We start from the raw sequence: 19,422 nt of genomic DNA on the forward strand, positions 1-19,422 counted from the left end.
CAATTGAACATTAAACTGAACATTACATAACCTTTATTTAAAAAGGCATTACATTCCATTTAACTGATCTACTATAGCTTCAACATTATATCCTAGTTCAGTCATTATGTATTCTAAACCTTCAGTTTTACCTAAACCCTGCATATGTTCAATGCATTGCCTTACTAAAACTTCATTGACTATTAGATTCCTTGGCAACATGCCAATAGCAGCTAGATGACCCTTCCCCATATGAGGGAGTGAAAAATTGTTATGACCCTTACACTTCATCATCTCTATCATAACTGCTTGTAATGATAAGAAAATGTTGTTTAGTTTGCTTGGACTGTAATCGATAAATGCTTGCATTACTTCATTCACCAGGTCGTCCACTGTCTTTGCTGCCTTCTTTTTTTTGTAATGATTGTAGTGCCTTGAAATACCCAAGGTCATTAACGTTTAGGTCTGGTGAGTTAGGGGGCTGAAATACTAACTCAATATTAAATCCATCTGAATTTGCTGCTGCCATAAAATCAGGATCATCATTCTTAATGTGTGGCCTAGCATTGTCTTGTTGTATGTAAATGTGCTTGCTAAGACCTTCTGGCCAAACACTCTTAATTGCTGGAATCACTTGATGAATTAGACAATCCTTGATTACTTGTTTTGTGATTGACTCAATAGGCTTAGTCTCTAATGTACCCCTTGGCCTATTTCTGCTTGACCTAGCTGCTGGAACTTGATTAGTAAATGGAAACATGCCTATTTTACCATCAAATATGCATTCACCATCTTCACCATAAATAGGTCTGCTAACTGCACACATGAACATCACTTTTGTGATGTACCTCTTTGATTGACAGCATCTATGAGGCAGCTCCTCCCCCTCAACTACGTACACTGTTTCATTGTCTTCCGTAATATAGAACCACTTCTCATCCATGTGTATTACGTTGCTCATTTCATTAAAAATTATTTCAGTCACTGGAACATTATTGAGATCTAAGAACTCTTCAAGAACTTGTTTAACAACCAATGACTTTAATGAATAAAGTAGCCTTTGATCCTTGTGTAACTCACTGAGTTTAGGATGTAATGGGCTTGAATGACGTTTAAGTAAACCTTCTTTCACCCATGAATGGACCGTTCCAACTGAAACTCCACAATTTTCAGAAACTCTGATCATTGTGTCCCTTAGTGATTTATCAAGTGATTTTATATGTTCAATGTTTGGTAAAATCCTTTTTCTGTTTTTGTTACCTATCCTACCACTCTTGACATCTAATTTTTGACCTACTAACCTTGGTTTTTTTGCAAGTCGCCATATGTTTGATATGGTCCTTACACTTGCATTGAATCTGTTTGCTGCCTCTTTGATTGCACCACGATCAAGCTGCCCGTCATTTGATTTTTGAAGCAAGTAGATGGCGACTTCAGTTCTCGTTTCTTCACACATGCACTTGAACCCCATTGATGCTCTGAAGATAATTTAGGAAACTTGTGTAATTTAATGGTAGTGATGGACTGTAATTTATTGGGCTGTAATTAATTTTAGAAAGTTTTTTTTTGTTGTGTTGTTAATGAATGAGGGAATATGTAATTTAATGTGAGGATGATTGTAATTTATGGATAAAACTAACCAAGTTGCTGAGTTCCAACAGATTGACTGGACAGATTTTGGTGGGAAATTAAAGTGTTTGGTGGGGTTTTTGAAGTTTTGTAATTTAGGTGGGAAAATTAGTGTTTGTTTAACACACTAATACTAGACAAAATCTGATTCTATAAAGTAAATGGCACAACTCCATTTGTACTTCAATTCATTTTTTAATAAACCCTTAAAACTTGTGCTTTTTGTCAATAGGTAGAGTGGAGTTGAATGGAGAAAGTAATTCTTTAGGTTGGACAACAATTTGTACAACCGAATACAACCGTTTGTGCAAAGGAGTGTTGGGCTCTATTTGATAAAACTAGCTGAAAAGCTACCTGAAACCTGAAAACTTACCTGAAACTTGAAAAATTAACTGAAACCTGAAAAGGTAACTGAAAAGTATTAACTAATATAGTAACAGATTATAAAAACAAAAATGTTTGACAAACTAGCTAAAAAGGTAGCTGATTTTGGTAAAATGACGTAAAATGATATGATAATTATTTAATATTATAGATTGAAGGGGTATTAATGGAAGATAATTTATTTCAGGTACCTAAAATCTCAAATGCTACTTTAGGTAGCATTCAATTTCAGGTACTTTATTTGACCAAATAAGCTACTTGTCAAACACTTGCAAAAATATCAGGTAGCTGAAATTTTGGTCAAATAAGCTACTTTGGTCAAATAAGTTACCTGAAATGTCGTGCCAAATGGAGCCTTGATGTAAGGGTATGAATGTATGATTATCAATAAGATTCTTTCAAGTCTTAAGACTCTGCTACATCAGCTTTCCATTAACTTTTATTATTTATTTATTGTTCAGACTCGCCTAAGACTCACCTTAGGCTTTATACATTATCCGTCAGACTCACCTCAGACTCTACTTTTCCACTTTTTTTTTTTTTTTTTTTTTTTTTTACAAAAAGAAATGACACATGTTATCCACTCATTGGATAATTTTCCTTCAAAGTGGAGTCAAGACTCATCCAAAGTCTTGAATTTCCAAGACTCAACTTAAAACTTTGTCAAGACTAGTAAATTATCTCATCATTAGACATCTTGCATAAACAATGTGTGCAATCTTACTTCAGCTAGTCTTGCTTGTGACGGGCTAATCCCGTCACAAGCTTGTGACCTCTCACAAAAAAGGAGAGGGGACAAGGTGGGGCACCCCCATGTGTTTCCCACTCACCTCTCAATGGGCATTTTGTGAGAGGAAATGGTATCCGTCACAAGCTTGTGACTGATATCGCGCGTCTTCAATGAGATTTTGTGATCTTATTGATATACCGTCTACAAAACCATTTGGATATAAAGATAACGTTTTCAATGGGAAGGGAACCAACGTAAAAGAGTGGGCTACAGTTGCACAATTCAATGGGCTATATAAACTGGGGCCAGCCCTTAGCAGAAATAATTTGTGTCATTTATATAGTACATAATTGATAATGTGATTGAATTTAAATTTTCTAAATTGAACGTAGGAATGACTTCAAATCCAAAAAAAAAAACTAAATTTATAAGATCTGACTTGAATTTATAGGATGTGATTCTGAACTGAATTTATAGAATCCGAACTGAACTTAAAATGAGTGATTTTAAATCCAAAAAAACACACATTTATTTTAGATTTGTATAAAATCCCGACTTTAAATAAATCAGCTCATATAAAATGACGCCACCATTCACTTCATTTACAAATTCAACCCATTTATTTTCCTTTGTACACATTTTTTTCCTCTGTCGTGCCTTCACTTTTTCCTTGTTTTTCAAATTTGACATATACTAACATTTATCCGTACTCCAAGCAATTGCGATCTTAGCGTTTGGATATCGAAATTGTGAAAAATCAACAAATCCTGATTCCATAGCTAAATTATGTATATAGAATTCTAACAAAGACGATTTAAAACAACAAACAAGCGGCATTAACTTAAGATTAGGAAACTACCACATCCAATCCAACTAACTCCATTGTCAAAACCATAACGCAACCCAAATAGACTCACTAAATCATCAAAGATTCATAACACATAAAAGAACACATCATCCGCCCACCACAAAACCACCAACACAAATAGCATTACAAGATTCACAACGACATACACCATAAACACCCAAAGCCAATGACCGGAAACAAACCTAAAATCAGAGGCGATTCCAGTTTGAATTTGATAAGAGACACCAATGCCAAACTAAACAAAGATGAAAATAGTGAGCATGCAGCAAAAATAAAAATAAAAAACAGAAACATGCATTTCATCCCTGGAGCAATAAGTGGGGGAAGGGGAGAGGAGAGAGGACAACACAATGTTAGTCCATACACAAGAACACAACCATTCCAAAGATCAAACAAAACAAACTCACCATTTTCATCTAAAAAATACTAGGGTATAAATGTAGAGGATATACTAAAAAAGGTGGGGTAGGGGCAAGGGAAGGGGGAACACCACTCCAGTACAAATAAGACCAAGAAGACCCTTAGTTAAAAGTGTTATAGATCGCGAATCATGATTGAAAACAGGATGACGGCAGGTGTCAGCCACGTCATAAAATGAGCCGCCCATCACCGTCCTAGCCGCGTCATCACTTGACCCGTGGCACCCTCGCCTCGGTTATCCCAGTTTAAATATTGTTAAATTTTTACAAAACAATAATTCCATTCATTGTAATAAGGAGTCTACCTCCAAACTTTGTCATTCATGTCAAGTCGGAAAACACAAACGACTTCCTTTTAATGATTCTACTTCTATGTCTGTTTCGCCGTTTGATATTGTGCATTGTGACTTGTGGACCTCCCTCATTCTTAGCAAAACAGGATTCAAATACTACATGGTTCTTATCGATAATTACACTCGGTATGTTTGGGTCTATGCTCTCAAATTTAAATCCGAAGCACCATCTAAATTCTTACAATTTCGTGCTCTTATTAAAACTCAATTTTCTTGCGACATTAAAAGCTTTCAATGTGATATGGGTCGAGAATTTGATAACTCCATCTTCCACGATTTAGCACAAAATCACGGCCTCACTCTCCGCTTCTTGTGTCCACACACCTCACCACAAAATGGTAAAGCAGAACGTATGATTCGCCGTCTAAATGAAATCATGTTAACCCTCCTTCTTCACGCGTCCCTACCCCCTCCGTTTTGGGTCGATGCACTACACACCGCCGCTTACCTTCACAACATTCTTCCCTCCAAACTTCTCTCTTATAGGTCCCCAGCTTCCGCCCTTTTCCTTCGCACTCCCACATACCATCATCTCCGTGTCTTCGGTTGTTTGTGCTATCCCAACACGTCAGCCACGTGTCAACATAAACTCCAACCACGGTTTACCCGTTGTGTCTTTCTTGGCTATCCCGCTAACTATAGAGGGTACCGGTGTCTTGAGCTCGCTACTGGTAAAATTTTGTTGTCCCGGCATGTCACCTTCGATGAGCACACCTTCCCTTTCGCTACCATCGAACAACCATCTCCCGCTGCCTACCAATTTCTCTAACCACCCCTTACCCGTGACAATTTGGCCTACGCAAAGCCCCCACCTCCACCAGAAACCGATGCCCCCACCTCACCCGTTACACCTCCTCCTAACACGCCCCCATCAGCCATCTCCCCTCCCACGGCCTCCATCGAATCCCCCACTACAACGCCCTCACCACCCCCCCCCCCCACCTCCCCCCCACCACCACCACGGACCCAGCCTCCACCTCACTCCATGGCTACCCGTGCCAGTCATGGCATCTATAAGCCCATTGATCGAATGAACCTTCTCGCCTCATCCCCCAGCCCATCTCCCCTTTACCCAAATCCCCACGTGATGCCCTTCAAGACCCGAATTGGACTGCCGCTATGAACACCGAATATCGTGCTCTTATTGATAATCATACTTGGGATTTAGTGCCCCGCCCCTCGGATGCTCATATAATTCGATGCATGTGGCTATTTCACCATAAGTATCGTTCTGATGGTAGCCTTGAGCGCTATAAGGCGTGTTTGGTTGTTAATGGTAAAACTCAACAGGTGGGGATCGACTGTGATGAAACTTTCAGTCCCGTGGTCAAACCGGCCACCATTCGAACTGTCCTTAGCCTGACTGTTACCCGTTCTTGGCCGATACATCAACTTGATGTTAATAATGCTTTATTATATGGTGACCTTCTTGAGACTGTTTATATGCATCAGCCCCCAGGTTTCGTTGATAATTATCGTCCCGGTCATGTGTGTAAGCGTCAGAAATCTTTATATGGCCTTAAACAGGCCCCTCGGGCGTGGTATCAACGTTTTGCAACTTTCATTACTTCTAAGGGCTTTCACAGCAGTGTGTCTGATGTATCTCTCTTTATTTATCGACAAGGTGCTAACACTGCTTATCTCTTGCTTTATGTCGATGATATTGTTATCACTGCTTCTTCCTCCCGTTTTTTGCAGCTTATTATTCAGTGCTTGTCTCGTGAATTTGATATGACGGATCTTGGGGTCCTTCACCATTTTCTCGGTATTACTGTCACTCGCTCCAAATCCGGTCTATTCTTATCCCAAGGACAGTATGCCAAGTCCATACTTGCACGAGCTAATATGTCCAGCTGCAACCCCTCTGTTACACCCGTGGACACATCGGCCAAGTTAAGTGCCACGAGTGGACCTCCTGTTGCTGACCCCGCATTGTATCGCAGTTTAGCAGGTGCACTTCAATAACTTACCATTACTCGTCCTGACATCACTTATGCGGTTCAGCAAATTTGTCTCTTTATGCATGATCCCCGTGAGCCTCATTTGCAATTTATAAAACGGGTTCTACGCTATATCAAAGGCACCATGGAGTTTGGTTTCACCCTTTCCGCCTCTCGGTCACAATCCCTCACTGCTTATTCTGATGCCGACTGGGGCGGCTGTCCTGACTCTCGCCGGTCCACCTCCGGGTATTGTGTTTTCTTGGGTGATAATTTGGTCTTTTGGTCTTCCAAACGCCAGGTTACTGTCTCTCGCTCTAGTGTCGAGGTTGAGTATACGGGTGTTGCAAATGCAGTGGCCGAAACGACTTGGCTTCGCAATCTCCTGTTCGAACTACATATGCCTATTCGTCATGCCACATTGATTTACTGTGACAATATCTCCGCTGTGTATTTATCTGGTAACCCCGTACAACACCAGCGCACGAAACACATTGAACTTGATATCCATTTTGTCCGTGAGCAGGTGCGGGTTGGATTGGTCCGTGTTCTCCACGTCCCTTCGTCGCTTCAATATGCTGATATTTTTACTAAGGGACTTCCGCGTCAACTATTCTCTCAATTCTGATCCAGCCTCAGCGTTCGGTCTCCTCCCGCTGCGACTGCGGGGGTGTATTAGTAAATAAATATTGTATATTTATGTATCTTTATATTGTCCATATTAGAAGATATGTTCACACTTGTATTACCTAGTATATATTGTAAAACCGTCACATGTTAATGATTACGGAATTCATTTCTATCACAAGGGTTGAAAAACACAATTGGAGAGGGAGGGAGCAATCAGCTTTAAAACGGATTTTATAAGGGAGATGAAAATGGATACGCCATTCTCGATCGAAAAGTGAACCGAAGATGAGAGGAAGATAATAAGAAAAACACAATTATTTTGAATTTACATTAACTTTATCAAATGTCTTGTCACTAACACATCTCAATTTATCCGGGTATTTTAAATACAAGTCACTAGCTTTTTTGCATTTTTATGTTATCTTGGATCGTCTAATCTTGATTTTAGAAATTGCCAATATAAAGATCGTGTTAGCGGAGATTTTTAGTAACTGTATATATGAAAAATATTCCGCTAACACGATCTTTATATAATTGTGTAAAATCAAGATTAGACGCAGTTACTCTTAGTTATTGTATATATGATAGCTCTTAATTGTAAACCATAGAAATTTACGAACCTGCGATAAACAATAAAGAGGAACAAAATAATATGGAAAACAAGAATTTTATTATTGAAAGATTGAAGGTTACAATTTCCGTAACTCTCTTGATTCCACCTCTAAGGGATTTAGGGTTTTGATAGTGTTACAAGGGTCTTATCGACTTTATCTCGTAGGGAGATGATGGGGTTGTTTTGTGCCTTATTCCATTCACCTACAATTTGGTAGTAGGAAGACGAGGTCGTTTGACTTAATCCATCTGCTCTCTTCAAACCCTAAGGAGGAGATCCATATTTATAGTTGCAGTAGCTTAGAGAACAAGATGATATATTTTAGAGTATTTTAAGATATTATCACATTTATTATTTTCTGATAATTATCCCAAAATACAGAAGGTATCAAATAAAGAATAGATACCAAAATATAAAAATTTCTAATGAATCAAAGGGTGTGAAGACTCGGCTGAAGCAGAACTCGTCATGAATCAACACGGTCTAGGACTTTAAAAACTTGGTTGACGGTTGATTGTAATTTTATCCGTGAACAGTTTAAGCTCTTGCGGGCCAAGAAGTTTTTTTTTGGTTTGGCTGCACTTGAACAAAGCGTTTGCTCAAACTGCCTACGTACTCGCAAAGCTACTAGCGGTGACAACTGCAAGATCAAGCCAACGTAGTTCAAAGATGAATGAGGTTTGTTTAGAGGTGTGACTGCACTTGAGCTACATATTCACCCAAGCTGCCTACGTACTTGTAAAGCATGAGGTACTTTACAAGTCCAAGCCGACGTAGTTCATAAAAGATGGAAGGATATTTTTTTTGTGAGATATTTTTTTTTGTGAGTTTTTTTTAATCGAGGGTTTTTTTTTTGTATGCAGTTTAACCTCTTGCTTAGGATTTTTGATGTGCAGTTTACGCTCTTGCTTAGGAGCTTTCACTGTTGGGGTTTAAGAATAGTGGCGCTTCAAAAACTTCTCATTGATTGGGCCTACCCGAACGCCATCTTAATCCACGATTTTGTAAGCACCATTTGTGTAGACCTCCTGTACCACGTATGGACAGTCCCACTTAGAGGTGAATTTACCAACTGGTTTGTGAGAGGTGAGGATTGGCCTTCGTACCAAAAGTATCAAGTCTCATACTTGGAAAGAACGAGGGCGCACTTTTTTGTTGAATGCACGTGACAACCTAGCTTCATAGCACTAGAGCTTTGGTTGAGCCTCTAATCTTTTTTCATCGAGTCTCTAACTCTGCTAATCGCAATTTGTCATTTTCATCTTCTGTGAGTCCCTCCTGAATATCGATGCACAAGGAAGGGATCTGTAACTCTAATGGCAACACGGCCTCCACTTCATACATCAACGCATACGGGGTTGCTTAAGTAGGTGTTTTGTATGTGGTACGATATGCCCACAATGTCTCACCAATTCTTTCATGCCAGTCTCGCTTTGACTTTGTTACTACTTTCTTCAGCAAGTTGCAAAGGGTCTTGTTAATGTAGGGTAATATCCGTATAAGACCCTCTAAATTTAGGACTATAACGTAAATTTAGCATGCGATTATCGTCATAAAACATAAATACAAAAGAGAAACGATAAGGAACAAGAATTAACCTCGGGTCCTTTATAGTGCGGCGTAAAGAACAGAAATCAAACGAGATTCCCTCCTAATTGTTGCACCCAAGACTTGTCCGAGATATGCCCTTGTGCTAGATGGTGTTCTCCGATTGCCTTGCAATATTGGGAGAACTAGTTGTGAGGTTTTCGAGATGTGAGATCTAGGTTTCAGAGAGAAAATGTCTCCAAAACCCTAGTTTTCTGTAAAATGAATTGTCTAGGTCACAAAAGGAGAGGAGCTCTCCTTTTGTGTGTTTCGGCCAAAACCGAGAGCCCTCATGGGGAAGTGGGCTTCCACTTCCTCTTACTTTTAGCTCGAGGTCCAGTTCGCCAAATGCTAAAATGTATATGACGGGTTTGTATTATAAACTGTCATCGGTTATCGGTTATTAATACATCGACTAATAACACGGATTAGTTGAAGTATTAATACATGTCCGACAAAGACAATATTGTATAATTAATATTCAATATACATTAATTAAATATAAAACGCTTATATTTAATTTTACGAATTAACTGGTTAATTCGCCTTAGCCCATGATATTTAATCCGTATTAAATATAATATCTCAACATCACATTTTGACTAATTTCTTGTCAAATAACTCGGACTAACTGGTTAGTCAGATTTGGCATCTACATGACTGTATTTTCATACCGTCACGTCTCTCAAACGTATCCTATAGGTGTGACTTTTAGGGACCAGTTGATCACCGCCATCTGTATGACAATAACGTCAAACTTATCTAGCAAGCCAACCGTTATTGATAAACGTGGATCAACTGATAATAATACCAAAGTATGCCCTTTGATCCTTTTAGAGGTTTATAAGTCCTTGCACTAACTGTTAAGGACACCAACCCCAACAAGCTCCCACTTGTCCGTACAAGTGCATGTGCAATGACGTTATCCGCACTAACTGGAGGACACAAGCTCCAACAAACTCCCACTTGTCCGTACAAGTGTATGTGCGATAACCGATTCTCATATTCATTTAAAATTTCTCCCACTCAATGTAAAACAATTTGCAGATCTGGATCCACAAAGGTCGTATTTTACAATCGATCTGTATCTAGAGTGGTTTCCCCGACTAGAGAGTAACTCAACTGATAAAACGAATCCGTATCCGAGCATGGCCATGCATTTCGATTCTGACTCCTCGAGTGGCCTTGAGAAATATCGAGTACCTGATAAAGGCTGAATATTTCCTTCAACTCGACTCCTTCCGATCTAAGCACAGCATGAAATGACCCAGAAAAAATCTACTTGGCCCCCTGTTACGGATGACCGTGAGAAAGAAACCAAAGTCACCCAAAATCTGCCTTAGTCTCAAGAGACAGTCGATAGTCAAAAGAATCGACTCTTAGGATCACCATGGAGGTCCTATCCACGACCGGGCACCGAATGTTATAAAACATTTAGGACTCCACGTCGATGTCACAATTGTGTCCTACGAAATATCCGTATAAATCGCCTTTGTGATTGGTCAGTCAACCGATTGACTTATGGCTCGTTGAACCCACCATCAACCAACGTCACAAAATAATTGCCAGAGTTATCAGCTCATGTGGGCAATTAAGGACTGAAAAATATAATGTTCGTTCAGTTCACTTTGTGGTGTTCAAAATTTGTCGTACAAATCCACATGAAAAACAAAATATATATATAAAATATCAAAACGATGATGTCGTATAGAGTACAAGAGAGAATGAATCTGATCCATAAAAGAGTACTACAACTTAGGAACACGTTTAATTCCCATGGAATTAACATGTCCTTCATGCTTATCTTGTCGTAATGCTTTAGTGAGAGGATCTGCTATGTTATCATCTGTAGCAATCTTTTCTATCACTACTTCCTTTTGCTCCACGTAATCCCGGATTAGATGAGCTTTCCGTTGTACATGTCTAGACTTGTTGCTAGACTTTGGCTCCTTAGCTTGGAAGATGGCACCACTATTGTCGCAATAGATGGTGATCGGGTCATTCGAACTAGGCACTACAGAGAGCCCATGTAAGAATTGACGCATCCATATCGCTTCCTTTGTAGCTTCAGACGCGGCATAGTACTCGGACTCGTCGTAGAATCTCTGTAACAGATTTGTTTCGAACTCTTCCGGTGATGCAGGCGCCATTAAGAGTAAAAACGAATCCGGACCGAGATTTCGAGTCATCTCGATCCGTTTGGAAGCTAGCATCTCACAGAACCGGTTGTGCATAGCTTTTGATCGCCTCCATAAGTCAATGCCCAATCTTTAGTCCTCCGTAGGTACTTAAGAATGTTCTTTGACCACCCAATGTGGTTCACCTGGATCTTTGTTGGAATCGACTTGTCATACTCAATGCATATGCCACGTCCGGACGTGTGCATATCATGGCATACATGATTGATCCTATTGCCGAGGCATAAGGAATCCGTGTCATGCGCTCTTTCTCTTCCGGTGTCTCGGTGCCGAGACTTGCTCAAATGCACCCCCGGAGACATAGGAAGGAACCCCTTCTTGGAGTTAGTCATCTTTGAATCTCTCTAGGACTTTGTCTATGTAAGACTCTGATCGAGAGATAACATCCGTCGTGATCTATCTCGATGGATACGGATGCCTAGAATTCTTTGTGCCTCTCCCGGATCTTTCATCTGGAAATGGTTTTTCAACCATACTTTCACCGAAGTTAAGAGAGGTATGTCATTCCCAATCAGGAGTATGTCGTCAACATACAATATTAGGAAGACAATCTTGCTCCCACTCGACTTGATATATAAACATGGTTCCTCGACCGATCGAGTAAATCCATTTTCTTTAATCACTTGGTCGAAGCGATGATTCCAACTCCGAGATGCTTGCTTAAGTCCATAAATGGAACGCTTAAGTTTGCATACTTTCTTAGGATGTTGTGGATCGATGAAACCTTCGGGTTGCACCATGTACAACTCTTCCTCCAAAAGCCGTTTAAGAAGGCGGTTTTCACGTCCATTTGCCAAATTTCATAGTCATGAAAAAGCGGCGATCGCTAAGATAATCCGAATGGAACGCAGCATGACTACGGGTGCGAAAATTTCATCGTAGTGCAAACCTGGCACTTGGGTGAAACCTTTAGCAACTAGTCGTGCTTTATAGATATCTTGTTGACCTTCCACAGAATGCTTTATCTTGTAAAGCCATTTGCATTGAAGGGGACGAACCTTAGCAGGTAAGTCAACAAGATCCCACACGTTGTTCTCATACATGGAGTCCATCTCGGATTGCATGGCCTCGAGCCATAGCTTTGAGTCAGAACTAGTCATGGCACCTTTATAGGTTGCGGGTTCACTACTTGTTAAGAGTAGAACGTCATCTATGTCATGTTCCTCGACCATACCAATGTATCTCCGGAGGAATAGAGACTCTTCCCGACCTCCTAGGTTCCTCAGAAATATTCACCGCAGCCGGGATTGAAGGAACAGGTTCCTCCAATGGTTGCTCGGTGTTTGGTTCTGGAATCTCCGACAGGTCGAAGGTTCTATCACTCTTTGCATTCTCGAGAAATTCCTTCTCTAAGAATGTCGCACTAGCCGCAACAAAAACACGTTGTTCGGTTGGCGAATAGAAGTAATGACCAAGTGTTCCTTTAGGATAACCTATAAAGTATGTCTTGACCGATCGCGGGCCGAGCTTATCTTCAGGTCTCCACTTGACATAAGCCTCCGCAGCCCCAAACCCGTATAAAGGACAAGTTAGGGACCGTTCCCTTCCATAGTTCATATGGAGTCTTGTCAAATGACTTTAGACGGACTTGTTAAGTATTAGAGCGGTGATGAGAAGAGCATAACCCCACAATGAGTCGGGCAACACGGTGTGACTCATCATGGATCGAACCATATCAAGTAGTGTTCGATTTCTCCGTTCGGACACACCGTTCAACCGAGGTGTTCCGGTGGAGTTAATCGTAGGGCAATCCCACGGTCCTTTAGGTGTTGATCAAACTCGTGAGAAAGATACTCGCCACCACGATCCGAACGCATTGTTTTAATCTTCCTACCTAATAGGTTACGTACCCTATTTCTGGTATTCCTTGAATTTATCAAAGGATTCACTTTTTGTGCTTCATTAAGTAGACATATTCATATCTACTTAAATCGTCCGTGAAAGTGATGAAATACCTATAGCCTTCTCGTGCGGTGATTGACATAGGTCCACATACATCCGTGTGTATGAGTCCTAACAGGTCGGCAGCAGCGCATTCCAACACCTTTGAAGGAAATCCGAGTCATCTTTCCGATGAGACATGATTCACACGTGCCAAATGATTGAGAATCAAAGGCCGAGATAGCTCCATGTTTAATGAGATGTTTTACGCGTTTCTCATTAATGTGTCCCATACGGCGGTGCCATAGATACGTTTGATCTTTGTCACCAACCTTTAACTTTTTATTCATTACGTGTAATATTTCGGTGGTCCGATCTAAAACATAAATTCCATTCATGGAGACTGCCTTGCCATAAATCATATTGTGTAAAGAGAAAATGCAAGTATTATTCTCAATTACAAATGAAAAACCAAGTTTGTCAAGTGCGTAAACCGAAATAATGTTTTTCGAAAGACTGGGTACATAATAGCAATCATATAATGATAACTCAAATCCGCTAGGAAGCTGGATCACATATGTTCCCCTCGAGACGGCACCCACTCTTGCTCCATTCCCGACACGCAGGTCAACCTCACCCTTTACGAGAGGCTCGAGATTTCGGAGGCCCCGCACATGATTACACAGATGAGAACCACAACCAGTATCAAGTACCCAAGTTCCGTAACTTGCGTGGTTAATCTCAATCATATGAATAAAAGTAGAAGAAGAGGAAGACATACCAATGAGTTTAACACGACCGCCTTTAAGTCCTCATGATAAACAGGACATGTGCGTCTCCAATGCCCAGTCTTGTGGCAATGATGGCATTCCATGTTTTCATTCTTGCTCTTTTGTCGCGCCCTGATGAGGTGCTCGACTCACCAGGCCCACTCTTACCCGAACCCGACTTCTTGAACTTCGCCTTACCTCTCGCTAGGTTTGCTCGAGCTTTGCCCTTACCCTTTCCCTTGTTTGTCACAACGAGAACATCTTGTTTCATGCTCCCACCGAACTTCATGTCCTTCTCGGTCTGTACGAGGAGGGAGTGCAGTTCATGGGGAGTTTTCTTCAAATCATTCATATAGTAATTCGCTCTAAATTGCGAATAACCATCGTGGAGTGAGTGAAGTATGCGGTCGATCACAATGTTCTCGCTGATCTTACAATCAAAGGTCTCCAGCTTCTCGACATTCTCAATCATCCGAGAATGTGTGGGCTAATAGGTTGGCCCTTCTGGAGTCTCGCATCAAAGAAGCGAGTGGTATGCTCATAGGTCACGATTCTCGGTGCTTTCGAGAATTCCTTAGTGAGCGTGGTGAAAATCTTGTTTGCACCTTGGGCTATGAAGCGTTTCTGCAAATTGGGTTCCATTGCAAAAATGAGTACGTTTTTAATCGCACCCGCTTCCAAGGCGAAATCGTTATACTTGTCGATCTCGTTAACTCCGGCCGTGGGGCCTGGGTGTGACGGCATGGGCTCAGCAGAAATCGAGCTTCCGTCGGCGGCGGCGGCATTCCGTAATGCCGCCTCCCATCCGCGAAGTTTGATCCATCATTCTTGATCGAGTTGATCGATTCATCCGATTCATGAAGATCCGAAGCCAGGACTCACGGTCCAATGTGGCACTTGGCATTGGGTCGTTCAAGTGACCACCATTTTGTTATTAGCGGTTTAACGGTTCGTGATCTACACCGAAAAAGAAAGAAAAACAAAAACGAAATAAGCAACTCATCGAGGTGATTTAAGTCTATTTTAAAATTCATTTTAAACATGTAGACTCTCGCACTTGCATAATTGATCTCCCTCAAGAATGATACAAGTGATCCCAAGACTCAATTTCGTAAACCGATAAGCCAACTGTTTAGCTAATTCTTAGGAAGAACTCTTGGTCGATAGATTTCCGTAAATCCTATCTATAGTCCACCATAGTCACAGGATCGTACGAGTGACCATAGTGTTGAGATAAAATAGGTCAATCGGTTCCAACTTACCCGACGTAGAAGGGGTCATATTATGCCTACCGACGAAGAAGGGACTCATTGGAGTTTGACCTATAAAGACCGTTCTCAATTTTTGTTTATACGAGGAAGATCCCATCAACTAAATTATAATTCATATTAAGTGAACGAATAACTAGCGTCTGCGTGAATGAATTAATTTGGGTGATGGCTTAAAAACGTGTGACATACGAATGTCAAGGAAAACTAACTCGTGACCTCTATATGTGTCAGTTTTCATGCAATTATTAGGTGGTTTGGTTTTTAGGCGGAATATGATGCATACTATCGTTACGATAAAATAAATAATTGAATGCAATACGTAAATAAAATTTCCTAGTGTGGCCTATCCTAATAAAAAGAACAAAATACAACTTTGGAATCCACCGTTGGACCCAAGAAGCTTGTCTTGTTGTTCCATCTTGATCCAGTTAGCGGGAGTGAGCATCTGGTCTCCGTCTTTGGTCTTCTCAAAAATTACAATTAAAATTACAAAATATAAACCTAATTACATTCTAATAAAAACTGTAATTACAAGTGAAAAATCCAAAACGGAGATACGAGATCTAAAAATACAACCAAGACCGTGTTCCATCATTACGGTAACACGTTCTACTAAGGCCACACTAAGTTACAACTGATTGCAAAATTAAATACGTAATAAGAGGCATTCACAAGCATTCAAAATTAACGATAAATAAAAATGCATCAACTAAAAACAAATTCATTCGTGACATAATTCCGTAATTATGTTAAATTTATCCAAACCACCTTTTAATGATTAAAATTCATGTGACAAAACCGCTTCTATCATTTAATTTTAATCCAATACAGTCCGTTACTTTAAATACGCTTTAAAATAACTTAATGGTACGTGTGTGAACCGTTTCACAATCATAGCGAGTGTACAATATCCGTATAATGTACATTTTGTAGCCAAAAGAAAATTTAAAGCAAAAAGAATAAATTTTCAAAGTGTCAAAAACAGAAATCCCTCGATCCAGGGACACAGGTGCTCGATCGAGGAACGAAAGGGCTCGATCGACTGAACTGCAAGTCGATCGAGAGGTGTGCTAATCAGGAAGTACTCGATCGACAAAACTGGTAGTCGATCGAGGACTTATATCAGCAATATCGCTCGATCGAGTACGAGGACTTCTCGATCGAGCGGTGGGGTTTTAAAGGTGTCGATCGAGTACAAGCAAGGGCTCGATCGAGTAAAAACATGTCAGAAAAACCATTCGATCGACTTAAAACATGCTCGATCGAGGGAAAAAGTTTCTGGAAAACATAAAACCCTCGTGAAAACATTTTGACATAACAAAATCAATTGCAATTTTGATCAAAAACGCATCAAAAACAATTTAACAATTGACAAAACTTGACATGTTCTTTGTAATCTCCGTATAAAACAACAATATGCATAAAAACAAATCGAAAACAAGATGATAAAACCGTGTAAAACATGTCACGGTTTCAACAAGAACAAAAACCGAATCAGCCGTGTATACATGGCACGGAATTCGAGACAAAACAATCGTTTCAAAATCGGTTTTATGAAAAACACATGGAAAAATTTACGTGGCCTCGCTCTGATACCACTTGTAGGGTAATATCCGTATAAGACCCTCTAAATTTAGGACTATAACGTAAATTTAGCATGCGATTATCGTCATAAAACATAAATACAAAAGAGAAACGATAAGGAACAAGAATTAACCTCGGGTCCTTTATAGTGCGGCGTAAAGAAACGTAAATCAAACGAGATTCCCTCCTAATTGTTGCACCCAAGACTTGTCCGAGATATGCCCTTGTGCTAGATGGTGTTCTCCGATTGCCTTGCAATATTGGGAGAACTAGTTGTGAGGTTTTCGAGATGTGAGATCTAGGTTTCAGAGAGAAAATGTCTCCAAAACCCTAGTTTTCTGTAAAATGAATTGTCTAGGTCACAAAAGGAGAGGAGCTCTCCTTTTGTGTGTTTCGGCCAAAACCGAGAGCCCTCATGGGGAAGTGGGCTTCCACTTCCTCTTACTTTTAGCTCGAGGTCCAGTTCGCCAAATGCTAAAATGTATATGACGGGTTTGTATTATAAACTGTCATCGGTTATCGGTTATTAATACATCGACTAATAACACGGATTAGTTGAAGTATTAATACATGTCCGACAAAGACAATATTGTATAATTAATATTCAATATACATTAATTAAATATAAAACGCTTATATTTAATTTTACGAATTAACTGGTTAATTCGCCTTAGCCCATGATATTTAATCCGTATTAAATATAATATCTCAACATCACATTTTGACTAATTTCTTGTCAAATAACTCGGACTAACTGGTTAGTCAGATTTGGCATCTACATGACTGTATTTTCATACCGTCACGTCTCTCAAACGTATCCTATAGGTGTGACTTTTAGGGACCAGTTGATCACCGCCATCTGTATGACAATAACGTCAAACTTATCTAGCAAGCCAACCGTTATTGATAAACGTGGATCAACTGATAATAATACCAAAGTATGCCTTTTGATCCTTTTAGAGGTTTATAAGTCCTTGCACTAACTGTTAAGGACACCAACCCCAACAGTTAAAGTCTTCAGCCAAACCATTTGCAGAAGCGTAGTACATTGATGACTTGTATTGTTTGAACTTGAATTTCTCTCCTAGACTTGTCATTAAATGGTTGAAGAACTGTTTCCCGTTATCAGTTGTGATGCGCTGAGGTACACCATATTTGTAAATAATATGGGTTCGAATGAAGTCCACAACATTTTCTTTTTTCACCTCCCGCAGTGTGATGGCTTCTGCCCATTTTGAGAAGTAGTTAGTGACGGTAGAGAATATACTCGTGTCCATTTGAGGCATTTGGAGTAAGAGGTCCCACAACATCAAGTCCCGAAGCTTCAAAGGGCCATGAAGAAACAGTAGGGTGCAACGGTTCTGGCGGTTGGTGTATGAAGTTTGCGTATAACTGACAAGGTTCACATTTTTTTGCAAAGTCCATACAATCTTGTACCATGGTTGGCCAGTAATACCCCATTCTCTTTACTCGATCATGAAGTTTAGGCCCAGATTGATGAGCGGCGCAAATACCAGAGTGAGCTTCATGCATTGCTTTAGTAGCTTCGTCCTTACTTAGACACCTTAACCATTGCCCTGAGAAAGAACGTCTGTACAACGTCCCTTTATAGTGAATAAAATTTGGAGCATGTCGGCGTATCTCTACCTTGTGTTTGGGATCGCCGGGTAATTTTTGGTGGTCCAAGAAATCAATGATGGGTTGACGCCAGTCATAGTTATCTTCAGCTGTGTAGACGCATATCATATTTGTTGCATCTACATTTACTTCTCCTTCAAGCAATGATACTGCCCAACGATTGCAGACTGGGAATTGCATAGATTCTTCTGCCCCCAGTACCAAAGTGGCTGCAAGATTAGCAAGCGCGTTAGCCAACTTATTGGTACTCCTTGGTACATGACCAATTTTGATGGAGTCAAGTTGATTAAGTAGTTGCAAGGCTCGTTGATGGTAAGGGATTAAGTCTTCCTTTTTCACTTCGTATTCATCAAGGACTTGGTTGACCACCAGCTTTGAGTCTCCGTAGATGTCCATATCTCTAACGCCTATTTCGATCGCTATTTGGAGGCCAAGTATGAGAGCTTGGTATTCTGCCATATTATTTGTGCACAACTGAGTGAGCGTAAAGGCATATGGCATGAGATTGTTTTGTGGAGTTACGAATACAACTCCAGCTCCAACTCCATATTGCCTTGAAGCACCGTCAAAGTACATCTGCCATGGAGCTAGAACGTCCACGTAGAAGATTTCTTCTCCACGGAGGTCATCTGAAATTTCTCACTCTGCTGGCACTGGATGATCAGCAAAGAAATCGGCGATAGCTTTACTTTTCACAGCCTTTTGAGGCACGAACACCAAGTCGTATTTCTTATGTAACACCGCCCATTTCGCAAGTCTTCCTTGTAAACGCTGCGATTCCTAAGCATGTTGTAGTCCGATAATCATCGGGTGTTTGTTGGGGATTCAACAGATACTAGGTATCTACAGAGCCCCCATTTTGACTGAGGCTTGGACAGGGCGAAAGTCAAAGTATAGCCCCCAGGTCAATCGAATATTACAACCTGGAGACCGAAGCGACGTCGAGGC

At 40.4% G+C, this 19,422-nt stretch overlaps 1 protein-coding gene across 1 annotated transcript; it reads right to left on the bottom strand.

Annotated features, from left to right (window-relative positions):
* Nucleotides 1-352: 352 nt before the first annotated feature.
* Nucleotides 353-1,450, bottom strand: LOC141594933 (uncharacterized). The gene has a single exon (XM_074414912.1). It carries the CDS (start codon nucleotides 1,448-1,450, stop codon nucleotides 353-355), a length of 1,098 nt encoding a protein of 365 aa, XP_074271013.1.
* Between the last annotated feature and the right edge of the window lie 17,972 nt (nucleotides 1,451-19,422).

The sequence above is a fragment of the Silene latifolia genome, chromosome 8, assembly GCF_048544455.1.
Source record: "Silene latifolia isolate original U9 population chromosome 8, ASM4854445v1, whole genome shotgun sequence".
Classification (NCBI taxonomy): domain Eukaryota; kingdom Viridiplantae; phylum Streptophyta; class Magnoliopsida; order Caryophyllales; family Caryophyllaceae; genus Silene; species Silene latifolia.